The sequence below is a fragment of the Argopecten irradians genome, chromosome 1 (genome assembly GCF_041381155.1).
Source record: "Argopecten irradians isolate NY chromosome 1, Ai_NY, whole genome shotgun sequence".
Lineage (NCBI taxonomy): Eukaryota > Metazoa > Mollusca > Bivalvia > Pectinida > Pectinidae > Argopecten > Argopecten irradians.
In genome coordinates, this window is record NC_091134.1 from 58,854,927 (window position 1) to 58,871,446 (window position 16,520).

General features: G+C 41.3%; 1 protein-coding gene across 1 annotated transcript in view; it reads right to left on the minus strand.

Annotated features, from left to right (window-relative positions):
* LOC138336107 (activating signal cointegrator 1 complex subunit 3-like) overlaps positions 1–16,520 on the minus strand; it is a 332,564-nt gene that overhangs the window by 280,478 nt on the left and 35,566 nt on the right. Inside the window, exons 19-30 of the mRNA XM_069285451.1 lie at positions 14,585–14,634; positions 11,524–11,610; positions 11,154–11,330; positions 10,510–10,735; positions 10,149–10,303; positions 9,752–9,850; positions 9,354–9,522; positions 8,841–9,067; positions 7,272–7,357; positions 6,328–6,494; positions 5,477–5,622; positions 3,432–3,552 (exon numbers count right to left, since the gene is read on the minus strand). Coding sequence (XP_069141552.1) covers positions 3,432–3,552; positions 5,477–5,622; positions 6,328–6,494; positions 7,272–7,357; positions 8,841–9,067; positions 9,354–9,522; positions 9,752–9,850; positions 10,149–10,303; positions 10,510–10,735; positions 11,154–11,330; positions 11,524–11,610; positions 14,585–14,634 — 1,710 coding nt within the window. The remainder of the gene's footprint in view (positions 1–3,431; positions 3,553–5,476; positions 5,623–6,327; positions 6,495–7,271; positions 7,358–8,840; positions 9,068–9,353; positions 9,523–9,751; positions 9,851–10,148; positions 10,304–10,509; positions 10,736–11,153; positions 11,331–11,523; positions 11,611–14,584; positions 14,635–16,520) is intronic.

Consider the following 16,520-nt stretch of genomic DNA (forward strand, 5'->3'; position numbering starts at 1 on the left):
TTATAAACAATAATTACCCATCAAAGAATTACTTTACAATACATAACTTTGCCATGAGCTAAGAAAAAGACGTCACTGCCATACCAGATTTTCTATATGGTAAAATGACATTCCGGTGAATGTGACGACACGAAAAACTATACTTTTACAGTAACATTTCATTAGTAGTCACATGACAGACATTTTTCCAAAGACATGGAGACAATTATTGTTAAATCTTCTATCAGCAGGAACACAATGGTTCTGTCATATAAAATAACAGTATCTAAAGACAACGCCGACAGATAATTCACTATTTATCCATTATATCACACGTACATACCAATCCCTAATACATTTTTTAGTAAATCATTGAAAAGGAAACCGTATTAGTCTCTCAGGCAACCAAGACTGTGTCATATTTACAATTCATATTATAAACAAAAGGAGAGAAATGTGATCAATGACATACACATATATGCAGTTCAGAGGAGATGTAACAAGCTTGAGCGATAAAAATGAAATACATCAAGATTTTATAATACCTATGATGTGTAAAGAAAAGTCCCTTTATATGATAGTCGGATTATAGAAAAGCTATATCAAAATCTCCAGTGATGGATTGAGAGCCATTACTATACACAGAACACATGTGTTTCTTTTGTCACTAATGGTGCAGCGCCTGTACGGCTGACACTTAAATCTCCCCCTCGTCGAGTTTTAATGATCAAGGATAATAATGGTTCATGTTAAATTTAGGGCAGAGAAGTAATGTCATCTTTATATTACTTCAAATCTACAGTTAACCATAACACCTTACCTTACTACAAAATACAAGTAGTTAATGAACATCTTAATCTAAAACCTTATAGAGATGAATTCCTAAGAGTATATGTCAGGCTTGCTCCTAACACCTGCCAGATCTGTAAAGTTTGGAGCAGTAAAATTTACTTAGAACTTCGACAGGAAGCAAAAAGATAAAATGTACATAACCTTGAAAAGAAAATATTTTCTAAGACTTGTTTCATAAAATGTCTGTGAAAATGGCACTCATTAAAGATTCCAAGAAGATACCATCAGCCACATTTTGATGAAAGCATTGAAAAATTTAATAAAGGACTAAAACTTGTAAGAAATGTCATCCTACAGTCGATAAAATAATAATAATTAAAAAAAAATTAAAAAATTAAAAATTATTTATTTTTTTTTTATTAAAAATCATTTAGATCTAGTTATAGATTACAAGCAGACATACATTGATGCTTGGTTTTAAACTTTGTTCAAGAAAAAAATTCTATCTGGAGGGGGTGCAATTTTGGGTTAAAAATCTCATTTTTTTGCAATTAAAAAAAATATTTGTGTGTCATGGTTTTTCAGTCTTGGAAAAAAAAAATCACACTTGTCAGAAAAACAACCATTGCAAAACAATTGCAGATGTTGTGTAAATCAAAAAAACATTACTACTGTACAGTAGAGGTACCATTTTAAAACCTGGGCTTTATTTTGCTGAATTTTACAAATCTACTGTTCACTGCTACCAAATGACGGCCATTACAGAAGTCCAAGTCGTGTGCATATGTTTTTACAAGACTTTTTGGTGTTATGAGAAACTTTTGAAGAAAATATAAAGTTTCTGACTATGGGATGGCAGTTATAATGACTGTTTACTCATATCAAAGAACGAAATTATGTTTGGTCGTAAATGCCATCTACAAAACAAGAAGAGTCACCCACACCAAGCCATAGGATGATACGGTAGGCAAAATAAAACATGCCTATTTATTTAATGTGTTTCGTTATTAATTGTCAATGTTTACCATTGTTTAGTATTGAGAGATATCTGAATGAAATCTAGCCTTTTTAATAGATTAAGGCAAAATGTTTGGGGGGGGGGGGGGGAAATGATCTTTCATGATCCGTCAAAACTGGTTACACAATAATGTACTCTTATCATAGTCAACAGTCGATGTTTAGTTCGATGTTCACACCTCTTTTTCTATCATAAGTATGGTCACAGTCCAATGAAAAGTCGCTCAAGACAGACTTTTTATGATGTTTGTGTTATAAAAACATGGTCGCTTGTCACGTAAGACAGGGAGTCGCTGAAAACAGACCCATTATATAGCAAAATACGTTGGGGGTCTCAAGTAAGGTCACATAAGACAGGGAGTCGCTACATACAGGAGGTCGCTCAGACAGTCTCGACTGAATCGACATTGCAAAACTCAGATGGAAATAGTTGATGGTTGATTTTACTATTGTGAGAGACCACTGGTTGGACATCAGACTAGTAATTCAAGAGTCACCAGTTTAAATCTTAACAAAATGAGTATGTTGTATTTTTCAAAAAGACCTGGTTCATGATCAGTAGTTGTCATTTTAGTAGACACATTAAACTCTTCCTAGTTTTCCTAGTTATAGCTTATTCTGTATATACACGATTGTCCTTACTTATCATACAGAAAGGGATGTTGTCAGGGTTTCATTTTCATTTTCTTCTCCTTACAGATGGTATTTTATCATAAAGATCGGCTCTGCAGGTAGGGCATTAGAATTGTGCCTGCTGCCCCTATTGCATGATCGAGAAAGGTGACTAAATTTAGGATCTTATCTTTTCTCTTCTTCCTAACTAATTTTCTTCCTCCTTATGTCTCCCTTGACACCACCTCACCTTTGGCCTTCTGTTTTTGAGTGCTTACCCATGTGAGGTAGGCTCTGGGTTCTGTCCCCTGGCCGAAACACACCAAAGTCTATAAAAGTGGTAGTTTCTGCTCCTGCTTAGCGCTCAGCATATAGGGAGTGGGACAACTGGTTAATCCAGTGTCAGTTTATAATATGAATGAGGGGTTGTGTTGTTTGGTGTCTTTAGCAGCATGCTTCAGTGATATAGCACTATAAAAACAGTTCCACTATACAAGAAGACACAACACGAATATACCAGTCTCCCAAAACACGCACTGCGCACTACATACACGCAACACACTGCATACATGAGAAGCTGTCCTTACATGACCCTGGCTGTAAATAGGGCATTAATTAATCAAACAAACAAACAAATAATAAAGATCTGACAGAGGTTTCCTTTACGATGGAAGTGAAAGAAATGTCACAAGTAAGTTTAAGAACCCAAATGGCATGTTCCCTAGGGATTTTAGTAAAATGATAACCTTGTTGCCTAATGGTTTTTGAGAAAACCTAAGTAAGAAACCAAATGGTTGAAGACAGAAAGTGTAAAACAGATAGATGGGCAGAGAGACTTACACAATGATTACAATGAGGCACCTACCTACCTTAGACATGAAGTAGCTTTCCTATAGTTTCATTAATTGTAAACAGGGATATCTCAACTCAAACATAAAAGCTCAACCAAATTCTAATAATGAATCACCTCTTGATTAATACACACCTGTTTACAGAATAAACCCAATTAACTCTCTATAACTCTAAATTACCTTGGAAGGAGGGCTTGTTCATTGTTGCCATTCGTGGACAGTAGTGTTGTCCTGGGAAACCATTGATGTGCACTTCCAGTGGGACAGGTCTAACTGACGGACGGAAATTGTACAGCCCCATCTAGTGGTGATAAAGTTAAAACTTAAAGTCAGTTTTGCAGGCAATCAAATATCATTATTACAAATTTTAATCAAGATAACCTACAACAATTACCTCTCCCTTCCCCTCTCTCTATCCCTCCAGTTTTCCTCCCTTCATCCCTTCTGTCTGCACTGTCCCCTTACCATTCAATGCCAAGTCAGTTGGCCAGATCCCTAGCATTAGTCAGTGCTGTTGAGAGACCTAACACACTTATCTCTCCCTTCCCTCCATCCCTCTCATCTCTCCATCCCTCCTCTCTCTCCATCCCTCCCCTTTTCTTTCCTCCCTGCTGTCCCCTTGCCATTCAATGCTCAGTCAGTTGGCCAGATCCCTTGCATTGGCCAGTGCTGTTGAGAGACCTAACACACTTATCTCTCCCTTCCCTTCATCCCTCTCATCTCTCCATCCCTCCTCTCTCTCCATCCCTCCCCTTTTCTTTCCTCCCTGCTGTCCCCTTACCATTCAATGCCCAGTCAGTTGGCCAGATCCCTAGCATTGGCCAGTGCTGTTGAATGACCTAACACATTCATCTCTCCCTTTCCTATATCCCTCTCATCTCTCCATCCCTCCCCTTTTCTTTCATCCCTGCTGTCCCCTTGCCATTCAATGCCCAGTCAGTTGGCCAGATCCCTAGCATTGGCCAGTGCTGTTGAATGACCTAAACACACTTCCCTTCATCCCTCTCATCTCTCCATCCCTCCCCTTTTCTTTCCTCCCTGCTGTCCCCTTGCCATTCAATGCCCAGTCAGTTGGCCAGATCCCTAGCATTGGCCAGTGCTGTTGAATGACCTAACACATTCATCTCTCCCTTTCCTATATCCCTCTCTCATCTCTCCATCCCTCCCCTTTTCTTTCCTCCCTGCTGTCCCCTTGCCATTCAATGCCCAGTCAGTTGGCCAGATCCCTTGCATTGGCCAGTGCTGTTGAGAGACCTAACACACTTATCTCTCCCTTTCCTATATCCCTCTCATCTCTCCATCCCTCCCCTTTTCTTTCCTCCCTGCTGTCCCCTTGCCATTCAATGCCCAGTCAGTTGGCCAGATCCCTAGCATTGGCCAGTGCTGTTGAATGACCTAACACACTTCCCTTCATCCCTCTCATCTCTCCATCCCTCCCCTTTTCTTTCCTCCCTGCTGTCCCCTTGCCATTCAATGCCCAGTCAGTTGGCCAGATCCCTAGCATTGGCCAGTGCTGTTGAATGACCTAACACACTTCCCTTCATCCCTCTCATCTCTCCATCCCTCCCCTTTTCTTTCCTCCCTGCTGTCCCCTTGCCATTCAATGCCCAGTCAGTTGGCCAGATCCCTTGCATTGGCCAGTGCTGTTGAATGACCTAACACACTTATCTCTCCCTTCCCTTCATCCCTCTCATCTCTCCATCCCTCCTCTCTCTCCATCCCTCCCCTTTTCTTTCATCCCTGCTGTCCCCTTGCCATTCAATGCTCAGTCAGTTGGCCAGATCTATAGCATTGGTCAGTGCTGTTGAGAGACCTATCACACTTGTCTCTCCCTTCCCTTCATCCCTCTCATCTCTCCATCCCTCCCCTTTTCTTTCATCCCTGCTGTCCCCTTGCCATTCAATGCCCAGTCAGTTGGCCAGATCCCTAGCATTGGCCAGTGCTGTTGAATGACCTAACACATTCATCTCTCCCTTTCCTATATCCCTCTCATCTCTCCATCCCTCCCCTTTTCTTTCATCCCTGCTGTCCCCTTGCCATTCAATGCTCAGTCAGTTGGCCAGATCCCTAGCATTGGCCAGTGCTGTTGAGAGACCTAACACACTTATCTCTCCCTTCCCTCCATCCCTCCACTCTCTCCATCCTTGCCCTCTCTCTATCCCTCCCCTCTCTCTATCCCTCATGTTTTCCTCCCTTCATCCCTTCCCTCTGTGCATTACCCTTACCTGTTTGATGCCCAGCCAGTCGGCCAGATCTCTAGCATTAGCTAGTGCTGTTGAGAGGCCCACCACTCTTACAGGTTTAGAGGTGTGAGAAGAGATGAAATTGGTTCGTGACACAATTACCTCCAGGACTGGTCCTCTCTCATCACCTGTTAACAAAGTTAGAGTTAAACAAAGTTAATCAAAATCTCTCACTAACATAACATGACAATTACCTCCAGGACTTGCTCTCTCCCATCATCTGTCATCAAGGTTAGAGTTAAACAAGTGTCCGCTTTCTTCATAGAAAGTGTCCGCTATACACATTCAATTCAATTTACAGTGATTTTCATTCAAAAACGATGTCTTTTTGTGTCCACTCTACTGTATATTTATGTACATCGTCTAGTCTAACTTCTACTGAAAGCTTATATTTTTTTGTGTGAAAGTACCGACGTTCGGAAAATTTATTTGTGTCCGTTATGAACATTTTACCGACTTACGGACTAAATTTAGTGTCCGCTGTCCGCATTGCGGAGGTGTCCAAATTTATATGGTGATTTTTGTTGGGGATTCCTAGCACTGTCCATTATGGACAGGTGTTCGCTATATAGAGGTGTCCGCTATTGCAGGTTTGACTGTACTATCTGTTACATCATTATAATTATGAATTATACTAATATTGTTCTTTGAGCCCCATATGAACTCTCAACATAAAGTGATGGGATGATTTGGGAGATGAGAGAATGAGATGGAGCATAACAAGACACAACAGATATGGATATCTAGATGCCACCTAATTAATGGTGAGGGTATATCAAGTGAGCTTATAAACACTACCTTTTCATATCACAATATACAACTCAAATTCTCACCCAATAAATGGATCTCGTCGATTATGAGGACAGCTACTGCTTTGACGTAGTTTCTTGTTTGCCAGCTACGACTGACGCCGTCCCATTTCTCAGGTGTGGTCACTATAAGGTCAGCGTTGGCCACTGCCCTCATATCAGGGGTCACGTCACCAGTCAGTTCTACAACTCTGAAAGATACAGAAGTCAATCGTTTGGTAAAATGACATTTTAATATGACAAATAAATCATCCAAGTAGTAAAAACCGAAAAATCACACTCACAGAAAAGTATGAAATTTCATTGGATTTCCAACACACACTCATCAATATGTATGACAAAATTAATGACATTATCAAGATTACGATGAAAGTGTACAACACATGTGTTGATGACATCACATCATTATAGTGGTCCCTCCCCTAGCAACCACAGCTAGGGTATTCCTTTGAAGTAAAAGCAGGGCCTTATTTTTTCCCTAGTAATCAAACGATAACCCTGTTAATTTCCTACCGTCACTATCTTCTTCTAACTTAATTACAGGCCCCTAGAAGCTGGGTATGTTACATGCTGGTAATAATGTTTTCTGTAAAAAATGTTTTAATACAACAAGCATTACCAAATTACAGTAGAATGAGGAATGATGGTAATGTTCTACATACAGAAGGGGCAATCACTCTTTGTTTATCAAATCAATTCACAAAAACAAACAAGTATATTTTTTTGTAAATCAGAAAAGAATGAGTAAAACAAGTAAATTTGAATAAATAGGAATATGAACAAAGAAGACTCTAACTGTGGATTAAACCAATCTTGGTTGTTAATCATTCTGATTTTGTTGAAGTGTCTCAGTTAACAACTGTTTATACAATACTATCTCAATGTTTTGGTAGACATTTCACTGATAAGATTCATAAACTACAGCTACTCTGATTATAACAGAATGCAGTTCCATCATATTAACTTACTTTTTGCCAAGCTTCTGTTGGATACGGACTTTCCAGTCATCCATTCTTTCTCGTACAAGAGCTTTCAACGGTGCAATGTATACTGCCTGGAATGCAAAACAAATTCCAACTTTCTATCCATTTCATTCCTATTACAAAATATTTTTAGTGTAATTGATATAATATTTCTCATAATTAAGGATTTTTTGTTTATTACATAAGACAATGATCACAGTAAATAGATGTCTTAAATTTCATATTCTTGTTACAATGACAACAAATAAATTAAAACATATCTACAGACAAAAAATGCAAAACGTGTAACATTATAAATCAACCAGAGATGTCATGGGACCATTCTTCATGCAAGTTTCAGCCGAATCGAACCGGTAGCTGAGAAGAAGTTCAAGATGGTGGCTTTTGGCGGCCATCTTGTATCAAACCCGAAAATAACAACACTTTGTCGGGAATGTCAGGATCAAATGCAAGTTTTTCAGCCAAATCGCACTGGTAGAACTTGAGAAGAAGTTCAAAATGTGTTTCCAAGATTGGCTGTGGCGGGCCATCGTTGGATTTCGGATCAACCCGAAAAATAACAACACTTTGGGTCGGTACAGTGTCAGGATCATTTCATGCAAGTTTCAGCCAAAAATCGCATAATGAGAAGAAGTTCAAAATGTGTTTTCAAGATGGCGGCTGTGGCAGCCATCTTGGATTTCAGATCGACCTGAGCTCACACTTTCAGGGGTCTGGGGACCATGACAGGATAATTTGAGAAGCTATCTAGTTCAAAATGTTGTTTTCAAGAAACTCATGAAGGCGTCCCTCACTGTGGCGGCCATCTATCAGATTCTACGGACACAATCGACACCCGGATCATTTCATGCAAGTGCATCAGCCAAATCTCCCGGCGCACCGGGTTACACTACTTGAGAAGAAGTTCAAAATCCGATAGTTTTTTTTTTTTTTTCAAGATGGCGGCTGTGGCGGCCATTGGATTTCGGAATAATCGCACTGGTAGAAACTTGAGAATGAAGTTCAAAATTGACACTTGGATTTCGGATCGACCCGACTTTCGGTCAGGACCATGTCAGGATCATTTCATGCAGTCCTCAGCCAAAATCGCACCGGTAGAACAGAAGTGGCGGCTGTGGCGGCCATCTTGGAATATGCAAGTTTTCAGCCAAATCGACACCGGATGAGAAGAAGTCTTAGACAAACACTTTGTCAGACCATTCAGGATCATTTCATGCAAGTTTTCAGCCAAATCGCACTGGTAGAAACTTGAGAAGAAGTTCAAAATTGTGTTTTCATCTTGGATTTTCGATCGGTCTATCAACCCGAAAAATAACAACACATTGGAGGATTCCGGGTACCATGTCAGTGTCATGACATTTTGTCAGCCAATACTGGTAGAACTTGAGAAGAAGTTCAATGGTGGCTGTGGCGGCCAACTTGGATTTCGGATCAACCCGACAGTTTCAGCCAAATCCGCACTGGTAGAACTTGAGAAGAAGTTGAAAATGTGTTCATCTCAAGATGGCGGCTGTGGCAGCCAGATTTCAGATCGACCCTGAAAAATGAGAACACTTTGTTAAATTTCATGCAAGTTTCAGCCAAATCGCACATGGTAGCCATTTCTGCGGCGACGGTTTTACCCGAGCCAGTAGGAGCTCCCAGCAGGACGTTACAGTCAGTGTGGTAAAGGACGTGGAATATTTGGGTCTGGATCGGGTTAAAGTGTGTATACTTGTACAGTGTCTCAATCTGGGGGTCGTTAAAAGCTGTGATGGGCAGCGGCTGCAGGTCCAGTAACTCTGTATAGAAATATCAGATATACATAGTACTTCACCAAACTGGTAAACTTTATAATATTTCCAGTGTACATTATTTCATCTCATACACACTGACACTTAAGTAGGAAATAAAATAATGTTTTAAAAGTTACGCCACTGATGAAAATCAAATCTTGAAAATAAACTACGAGTATGATTCCAGTGACTGCAGATGTGAATTACATATCCATAACTAATTTTTAAATATCAATCTAATGAATGTCTTCATGTCCACTTTCCGTCTGATCGTACAGCCTCTATGACCTACCTGTGTGGGGAGGATGTTTCTCTGGAAGGATCAGATGTTGGAAGGAGATGGCACACATGGACTCGGATCCGAGCCATCTCTCGGACACGGCCTTCACGTAGTACTGACTAGGAAGTGGTTCAAATATTGGGATCGTGAAGATCAGTATCTGGGCCTCGTTGGTCTTCACCTTTTATCAGCAATGAAAAAAATCAGTAGAAAGTTTCTAACAACAGATAATTAGTTAATTTTGTATAAAAGTATTTTCAGTCATTTGTGTTTGAATTACAGATAGTGTTTTTCTTCAAAGTATTGTCGTCAAATAACCTACATTTAGGAAGCCAAACAAACATAATATTTGTATTACTGACCATTAGAATTCTACAGAAGAGTTCTATAATAAGAAGCACCTGACTAACCATCTTTTTGTGGAGGAGGAAGCGCTCCGAGTGGTAGATATGGTTGTTTTCGGGGTCCTCTACCCAGATCCAGAATGATTCTGCACTGGTTCCATGTACCTGTATACAGTAAGACAGGAATTACAATAAGAGTATGACAAGTTTGGAATACTACCTTTTTTTGGTATAATCATTACAGTATGCTTTTAGTTTCCAATGATGCACTTCACTTTTCCACCATGTCTTTATGGAAAAACCTTCACTAACACAGATGGTCATATTTTGAACTATGGGAATTGCAACACAAGAAAAAGACTTACAATGTCAAAAGTTAAAGTTTATATGTGTTTGATTGACTTTTTTTGTGAAGTCCACATTAGTCTTAAGTACTAAGACAAATATTTTCCTGGATACTGACCTTGTCATCCCATTGGAAGATGGGGTTGATTGACAGCCTCACTCTTAGTACAGTACGTGTGATTGGTTGTATAGTGGCGTCTAAGTCCAGCGCAGGAATCTGGTTCACGCACTTCTTGATGATGGGTCCCATACGTACGTGGTGTACCATGTGACCTGTGAATAACATGGATAAATATTCAATATCTAATAGCCTTAATAGAACATCAACTGTCATATCATAAAATATGTATCTTTTTTAATATCAATGCAGTCATATTAAGTGGAGCCTACATTTCAGGTCCTCATGGTACTTCCCTAGAAATAGTGATCACAAACTCATATCAAATTCTTCCACGCCTGCTATAAGAAGATATAAATACCTATTTCTTTAGAATCCATATCTTTGAGCCTGTCTACTGTGAGTTTACGGCCTTCTAGTTTCTCGAGGATTTCCCGGGAGAGGTTAGGGAACTGTCTCAGTGGATGTTCAAACCCCCACAGTCTCTTGTCCAGGGTTTTACACAGATTTAATAGTCTGCTAGCCATCACAGGCCAGCCGTTCTTCAGACACACTTCAAATAGGGCTCGAACGATACGCCCAGCATTCTATAGAAAAAATTAGAGACAAATAACAGGATTATTACAGCAATGTTATTTCATATTGGTCAAAGAAAGATATATCAGATGCAATCATTATTCATTCAAATTACACAAAGACATAGTCAAACTTTGTTAACAGGAAGGTAACAGGACCATGGTCAATCTTCAAACTATCCGAGTATTCTAGTAAAGTATGCTGAACTGTGGTATATTGTAAAGTAAGGTATGGATCTCTCTAAGTTACACAGGTGTGTGTTAGGACATTTGACTATTACAAGCATTTTAATCCTTCACTGTAGTTCTTTTTTAAAACCAATAAAATAGAAACTTTTACTGTTAGGATGTTCGCCTATCACAAGCATTTCAATCCTTCACTGCAATTTTCTATAAAACCATTACAATAGAAACCCATGTATCCTCGTACCTGAGCAACATAGGCCTGGTCAGACACAAGGGAAAAGCTCTCGATATTCATCCGCGACACGTACACCTGCATAAGGATGTTGACCTTTCCATATGTGTTCTCTACGCCGCCCTGGACCTGCATCACACACGAGTCGCTCAGCAGGTTGTCGAGCTCGTTCATCTCATCTTCACGTACCTGTAACATATGTCAGGATTCTATACATAATCCAACATACTAGTAGGGCCTGAGAATCAAATTTCATTTAGCCTATAGAATGATTCAAATGGAGATTCTTTGGAAAACTTGACTTATAATAAATTTCAACTAAGTATAAAGTAATTCACAAGTCTCCAATTGTAATATATCAGATGATTACTGACTAATTTACCTTGATTTGGTCAAACTCCTGAGATTTAGACACCATAGCGAACACATCAGCCTCTGTCATCAGTGACTTCAGATTGTCGTTGATTACCTAGACAACAATAGAAATTAAAAAGAACATATTTCATATCTGATATATAGTAGTATAGGTAGTAAGGTAGTAAGGTAGTAGAGCATGTATCCACAGAAATATGTACATAATGGTCAAACTAACCGCATTAATATGTCACTTAATATCCTGTAAACTTGTATCTAACATGTTTACTTCTGGGTCTAGATGTTCAAGGTGTTTAAGCTAATCACAGTTCAACAACAATTTTCAAATCCAAATTCAAAGAAACTTGACAAAATTTAACAGAATTCTGAAATACTCCACTCTTAACCTACTTGCCCATTTGCAGCAAACATGAAATGAAAATTTCACTAATCTTATCACTTTTTTGACAAATGGGCCATTTAATATGTCACCATGATAACACCAATACCACCCTCAATTATGTTTAAACTTACCTCCACCGTATCGTTTAAACTTACCTCTCACCGTATCGTATTTGATGTAGGAATGACTGGCTATCCTTAAATCAGAACCCTGTTGCTGACCCCATAACCCTGTGTACTTAACTCCACCCGTATCTGTATTTGACTGTCAGTTTCAAATGCAACCTGGCTATCCATGCAAGGCCTGTTGCCTGACCTCCACCCTGTATATACTTACCTCCACCGTATCGTATTTGATGTCACTTAAATGATACTGGCATATAATGCCACCAGGACTGTTAAGCTGACCTCCACCATGTATCTCTTACACTTATCCACCGTATTCGTTTTTAATTTACAAACTCCAACATGCGTTTCCAGTAAAGTTGATTGTAGAAATGACTGGCTATCCTCCCCCAGGTCTGTTGCCGATTTAACAGAAATGAACCACTTTTTTCCACATGTATACTTAACCTCCACCGTATCGTAGACTATTGCTTTAATGTTAAATTGGCAAAAATGGACCTGGCTATCCTGCCCAGGCCTGTTGATGACCTCCACTGTATTCATTTACCTCCAGTGGGTCATCGTAATATTGATAATACTGAGAAAGGATAGTTAGGCATATTCCTGCCCAGACCTGTTGCTGAAATGCCCTAGATACTAACTGTAATACTTACCTCCAACCGTATTCGTAATTTGATGTCCTGTGAACTGGCTATCCTGCCCAGGTCTGTTTGCCGACCTCCACCATTGTATTCTTACCCTACCACCGTATACGTATATTTGATGTAGAAATGACTTGGCTATCCTGCCCAGGTCTGTTGTACGACCTCCTAACCCTGTATACTTACCTCCACTGTATTCGTATTTGATGTAGAAATGACTGGACTATCCTGCCCAGGTCTGTTGCCGACCTCCACCCTGTATACTTACCTCCACCGTTGTGTTTAAACTTACCTCCCACGTATCGTATTTGATGTAGAAGTGACTGGCCTATCCTGCCCAGGTCTGTTGCCGACCTCCACCCTGTATACTTACCATCCACCGTATCGTATTTGATGTAGAAATGACTGGCTATCCTGCCCAGGTCTGTTGCCGACCCCAAACCTGTATACTTACCTCACCACTGTATCGTATTTGATTGTAGAAATGTAGAAGTGACTGGCTATCCTGCCCAGGTCTGTTGCTGACACCACCCTGTATACTTACCTCCACTGTATCGTATTTGATGTAGAAATGACTGGCTATCCTGCCCAGGTCTGTTGCCTGTATGACCTCCACCCTGTATACTTACTCCAACTGTATCGTATTTGATGTAGAAATGACTGGCTATCCTGCCCAGGTCTGTTGCTGACCCCTCCACCCTGTATACTTACCTCCATTGTATCGTATTTGATGTAGAAGTGACTGGCTATCCTGCCCAGGTCTGTTGCTGACCTCCAACCTGTATACTTACCTCCACTGTATCGTATTTGATGTAGAAATGACTGGCTATCCTGCCCAGGTCTGTTGCCGACCTCCACCCTGTATACTTACCTCCACTGTATCGTATTTGATGTAGAAATGACTGGCTTATCCTGCCCAGGTCTGTTGCCGACCCCTAACCCTGTATACTTACCTCCACCGTATCGTATTTGATGTAGAAGTGACTGGCTATCCTGCCCAGGTCTGTTGCCGACCCCTAACCCTGTATACTTACCTCCACTGTATCGTATTTGATGTAGAAATGACTGGCTATCCTGCCCAGGTCTGTTGCCGACCTCCACCCTGTATACTTACCTCCACTGTATCGTATTTGATGTAGAAATGACTGGCTATCCTGCCCAGGTCTGTTGCCGACCCCTAACCCTGTATACTTACCTCCACCGTATCGTATTTGATGTAGAAATGACTGGCTATCCTGCCCAGGTCTGTTGCCGACCTCCACCCTGTATACTTACCTCCACTGTATCGTATTTGATGTAGAAATGACTGGCTATCCTGCCCAGGTCTGTTGCCGACATCCACCCTGTATACTTACCTCCACTGTATCGTATTTGATGTAGAAATGACTGGCTATCCTGCCCAGGTCTGTTGCCGACCCCTAACCCTGTATACTTACCTCCACTGTATCGTATTTGATGTAGAAATGACTGGCTATCCTGCCCAGGTCTGTTGCCGACCTCCACCCTGTATACTTACCTCCACTGTATCGTATTTGATGTAGAAATGACTGGCTATCCTGCCCAGGTCTGTTGCCGACCCCTAACCCTGTATACTTACCTCCACCGTATCGTATTTGATGTAGAAATGACTGGCTATCCTGCCCAGGTCTGTTGCCGACCCCTAACCCTGTAAACTTACCTCCACCGTATCGTATTTGATGTAGAAGTGACTGGCTATCCTGCCCAGGTCTGTTGCCGACTCCTAACCCTGTATACTTACCTCCACCGTATCATATTTGATGTAGAAATGACTGGCTATCCTGTCCAGGTCTGTTGCCGACCCCTAACCGTATCATACTTACCTCCATGTATCGTATTTGATGTAGAAGTGACTGGCTATCCTGCCCAGGTCTGTTGCCGACCTCCACCCTGTATACTTACCTCCACTGTATCATATTTGATGTAGAAGTGACTGGCTATCCTGCCCAGGTCTGTTGCCGACCCCTAACCCTGTATACTTACCTCCACCGTATCGTATTTGATGTAGAAATGACTGGCTATCCTGCCCAGGTCTGTTGCCGACCCCTAACCCCCTGTATACTTACCTCCACTGTATCGTATTTGATGTAGAAGTGACTGGCTATCCTGCCCAGGTCTGTTGCCGACCCCTTACCCTGTAAACTTACCTCCACCATATCGTATTTGATGTAGAAGTGACTGGCTATCCTGCCCAGGTCTGTTGCCGACCTCCACCCTGTATACTTACCTCCACTGTATCATATTTGATGTAGAAGTGACTGGCTATCCTGCCCAGGTCTGTTGCCGACCCCTAACCCTGTATACTTACCTCCACCGTATCGTATTTGATGTAGAAATGACTGGCTATCCTGCCCAGGTCTGTTGCTGACCTCCACCCTGTATACTTACCTCCACTGTATCATATTTGATGTAGAAATGACTGGCTATCCTGCCCCAGGTCTGTTGCCGACATGCCACCCTGTATACTTACCTCCACTGTATCGTATTTGATGTAGAAATGACTGGCTATCCTGCACCAGGTCTGTTTGCCTGACCCTCACACCCTGTTCTACTTACCTCCACTGTATCGTTTTTTGATGTAGAAGTGACTGGCTATCCTGCCCAGGTCTGTTGCCGACCCCTAACCCTGTATACTTACCTCCACCGTATCATATTTGATGTAGAAATGACTGCTATCCTGCCCCAGGTCTGTTGCCGACCCCTAAATCCCTGTATACTTACCTCCACCGTATCGTATTTGATGTAGAAGTGACTGGCTATCCTGCCCAGGTCTGTTGCCGACCCCTAACCCTGTAAACTTAACCTCCACCGTATCCGTTATTTGATGTAGAAATGTCTGGCTATCATGCAAGGTCTGTTGCCGACCCTAAATCCCTGTATACTTACCTCCACTGATAGTATTTGATGTAGAAATGACTGGCTATCCTGCCCAGTGACTGTTGCCGACCCCTAACCCTGTATACTTACCTCCACTGTATCATATTTGATGTAGAAGTGACTGGCTATCCTGCCCAGGTCTGTTGCCGACCCCTAACCCTGTATACTTACCTCCACCGTATCATATTTGATGTAGAAGTGACTGGCTATCCTGCCCAGGTCTGTTGCCGACCCCTAACCCTGTATACTTACCTCCACCGTATCATATTTGATGTAGAAGTGACTGGCTATCCTGCCCAGGTCTGTTGCCGACCCCTAACCCTGGTATACTTACCTCCACCGAATCGTATTTGATGTAGAAGTGACTGGCTATCCTGCCCAGGTCTGTTTCCGACCCCTACCCCTATAACCATACCAGTCCAATTATCTTCCTCAACTGTATATCGTATTTGATGGAGAATTGTCTTGCTATCCTGCCTCCCCTGTTGATGACCTCCTAACCCTGTATACTTACCTCCACTCGTATCATATTTGATGTAGAAGTGACTGGCTATCCTGCCCAGGTCTGTTGCCGACCCCTAACCCTGTATACTTACCTCCACTGTATCATATTTTTGATGTGAACTAGAATGACTGGCTATGTCATGCCCAGGGAGGTTGTTTGCTCGACCTCATTACCCTTTGTCCCACCCTGTATACTTATCCTGCCACCGACTGGTTCAGACGATCCCTAACCCTGTAAACATACCTCAGACGTAATCATCCGTATTTGAAGTGAAGCAATGACTGGCTATGACCTGCCAAGCATCTATTGCCGACCTCCATTGCTGTACACAAGAAGGTAACCACTGACATACCTAATAGTATTGTAGGTTGATGCTATACACAAGAAGTCTGTTAACTATGACATTACCTCAATAGTATTGTAGTTGATGCTGTACACAAGACTGGAAGTAACTAT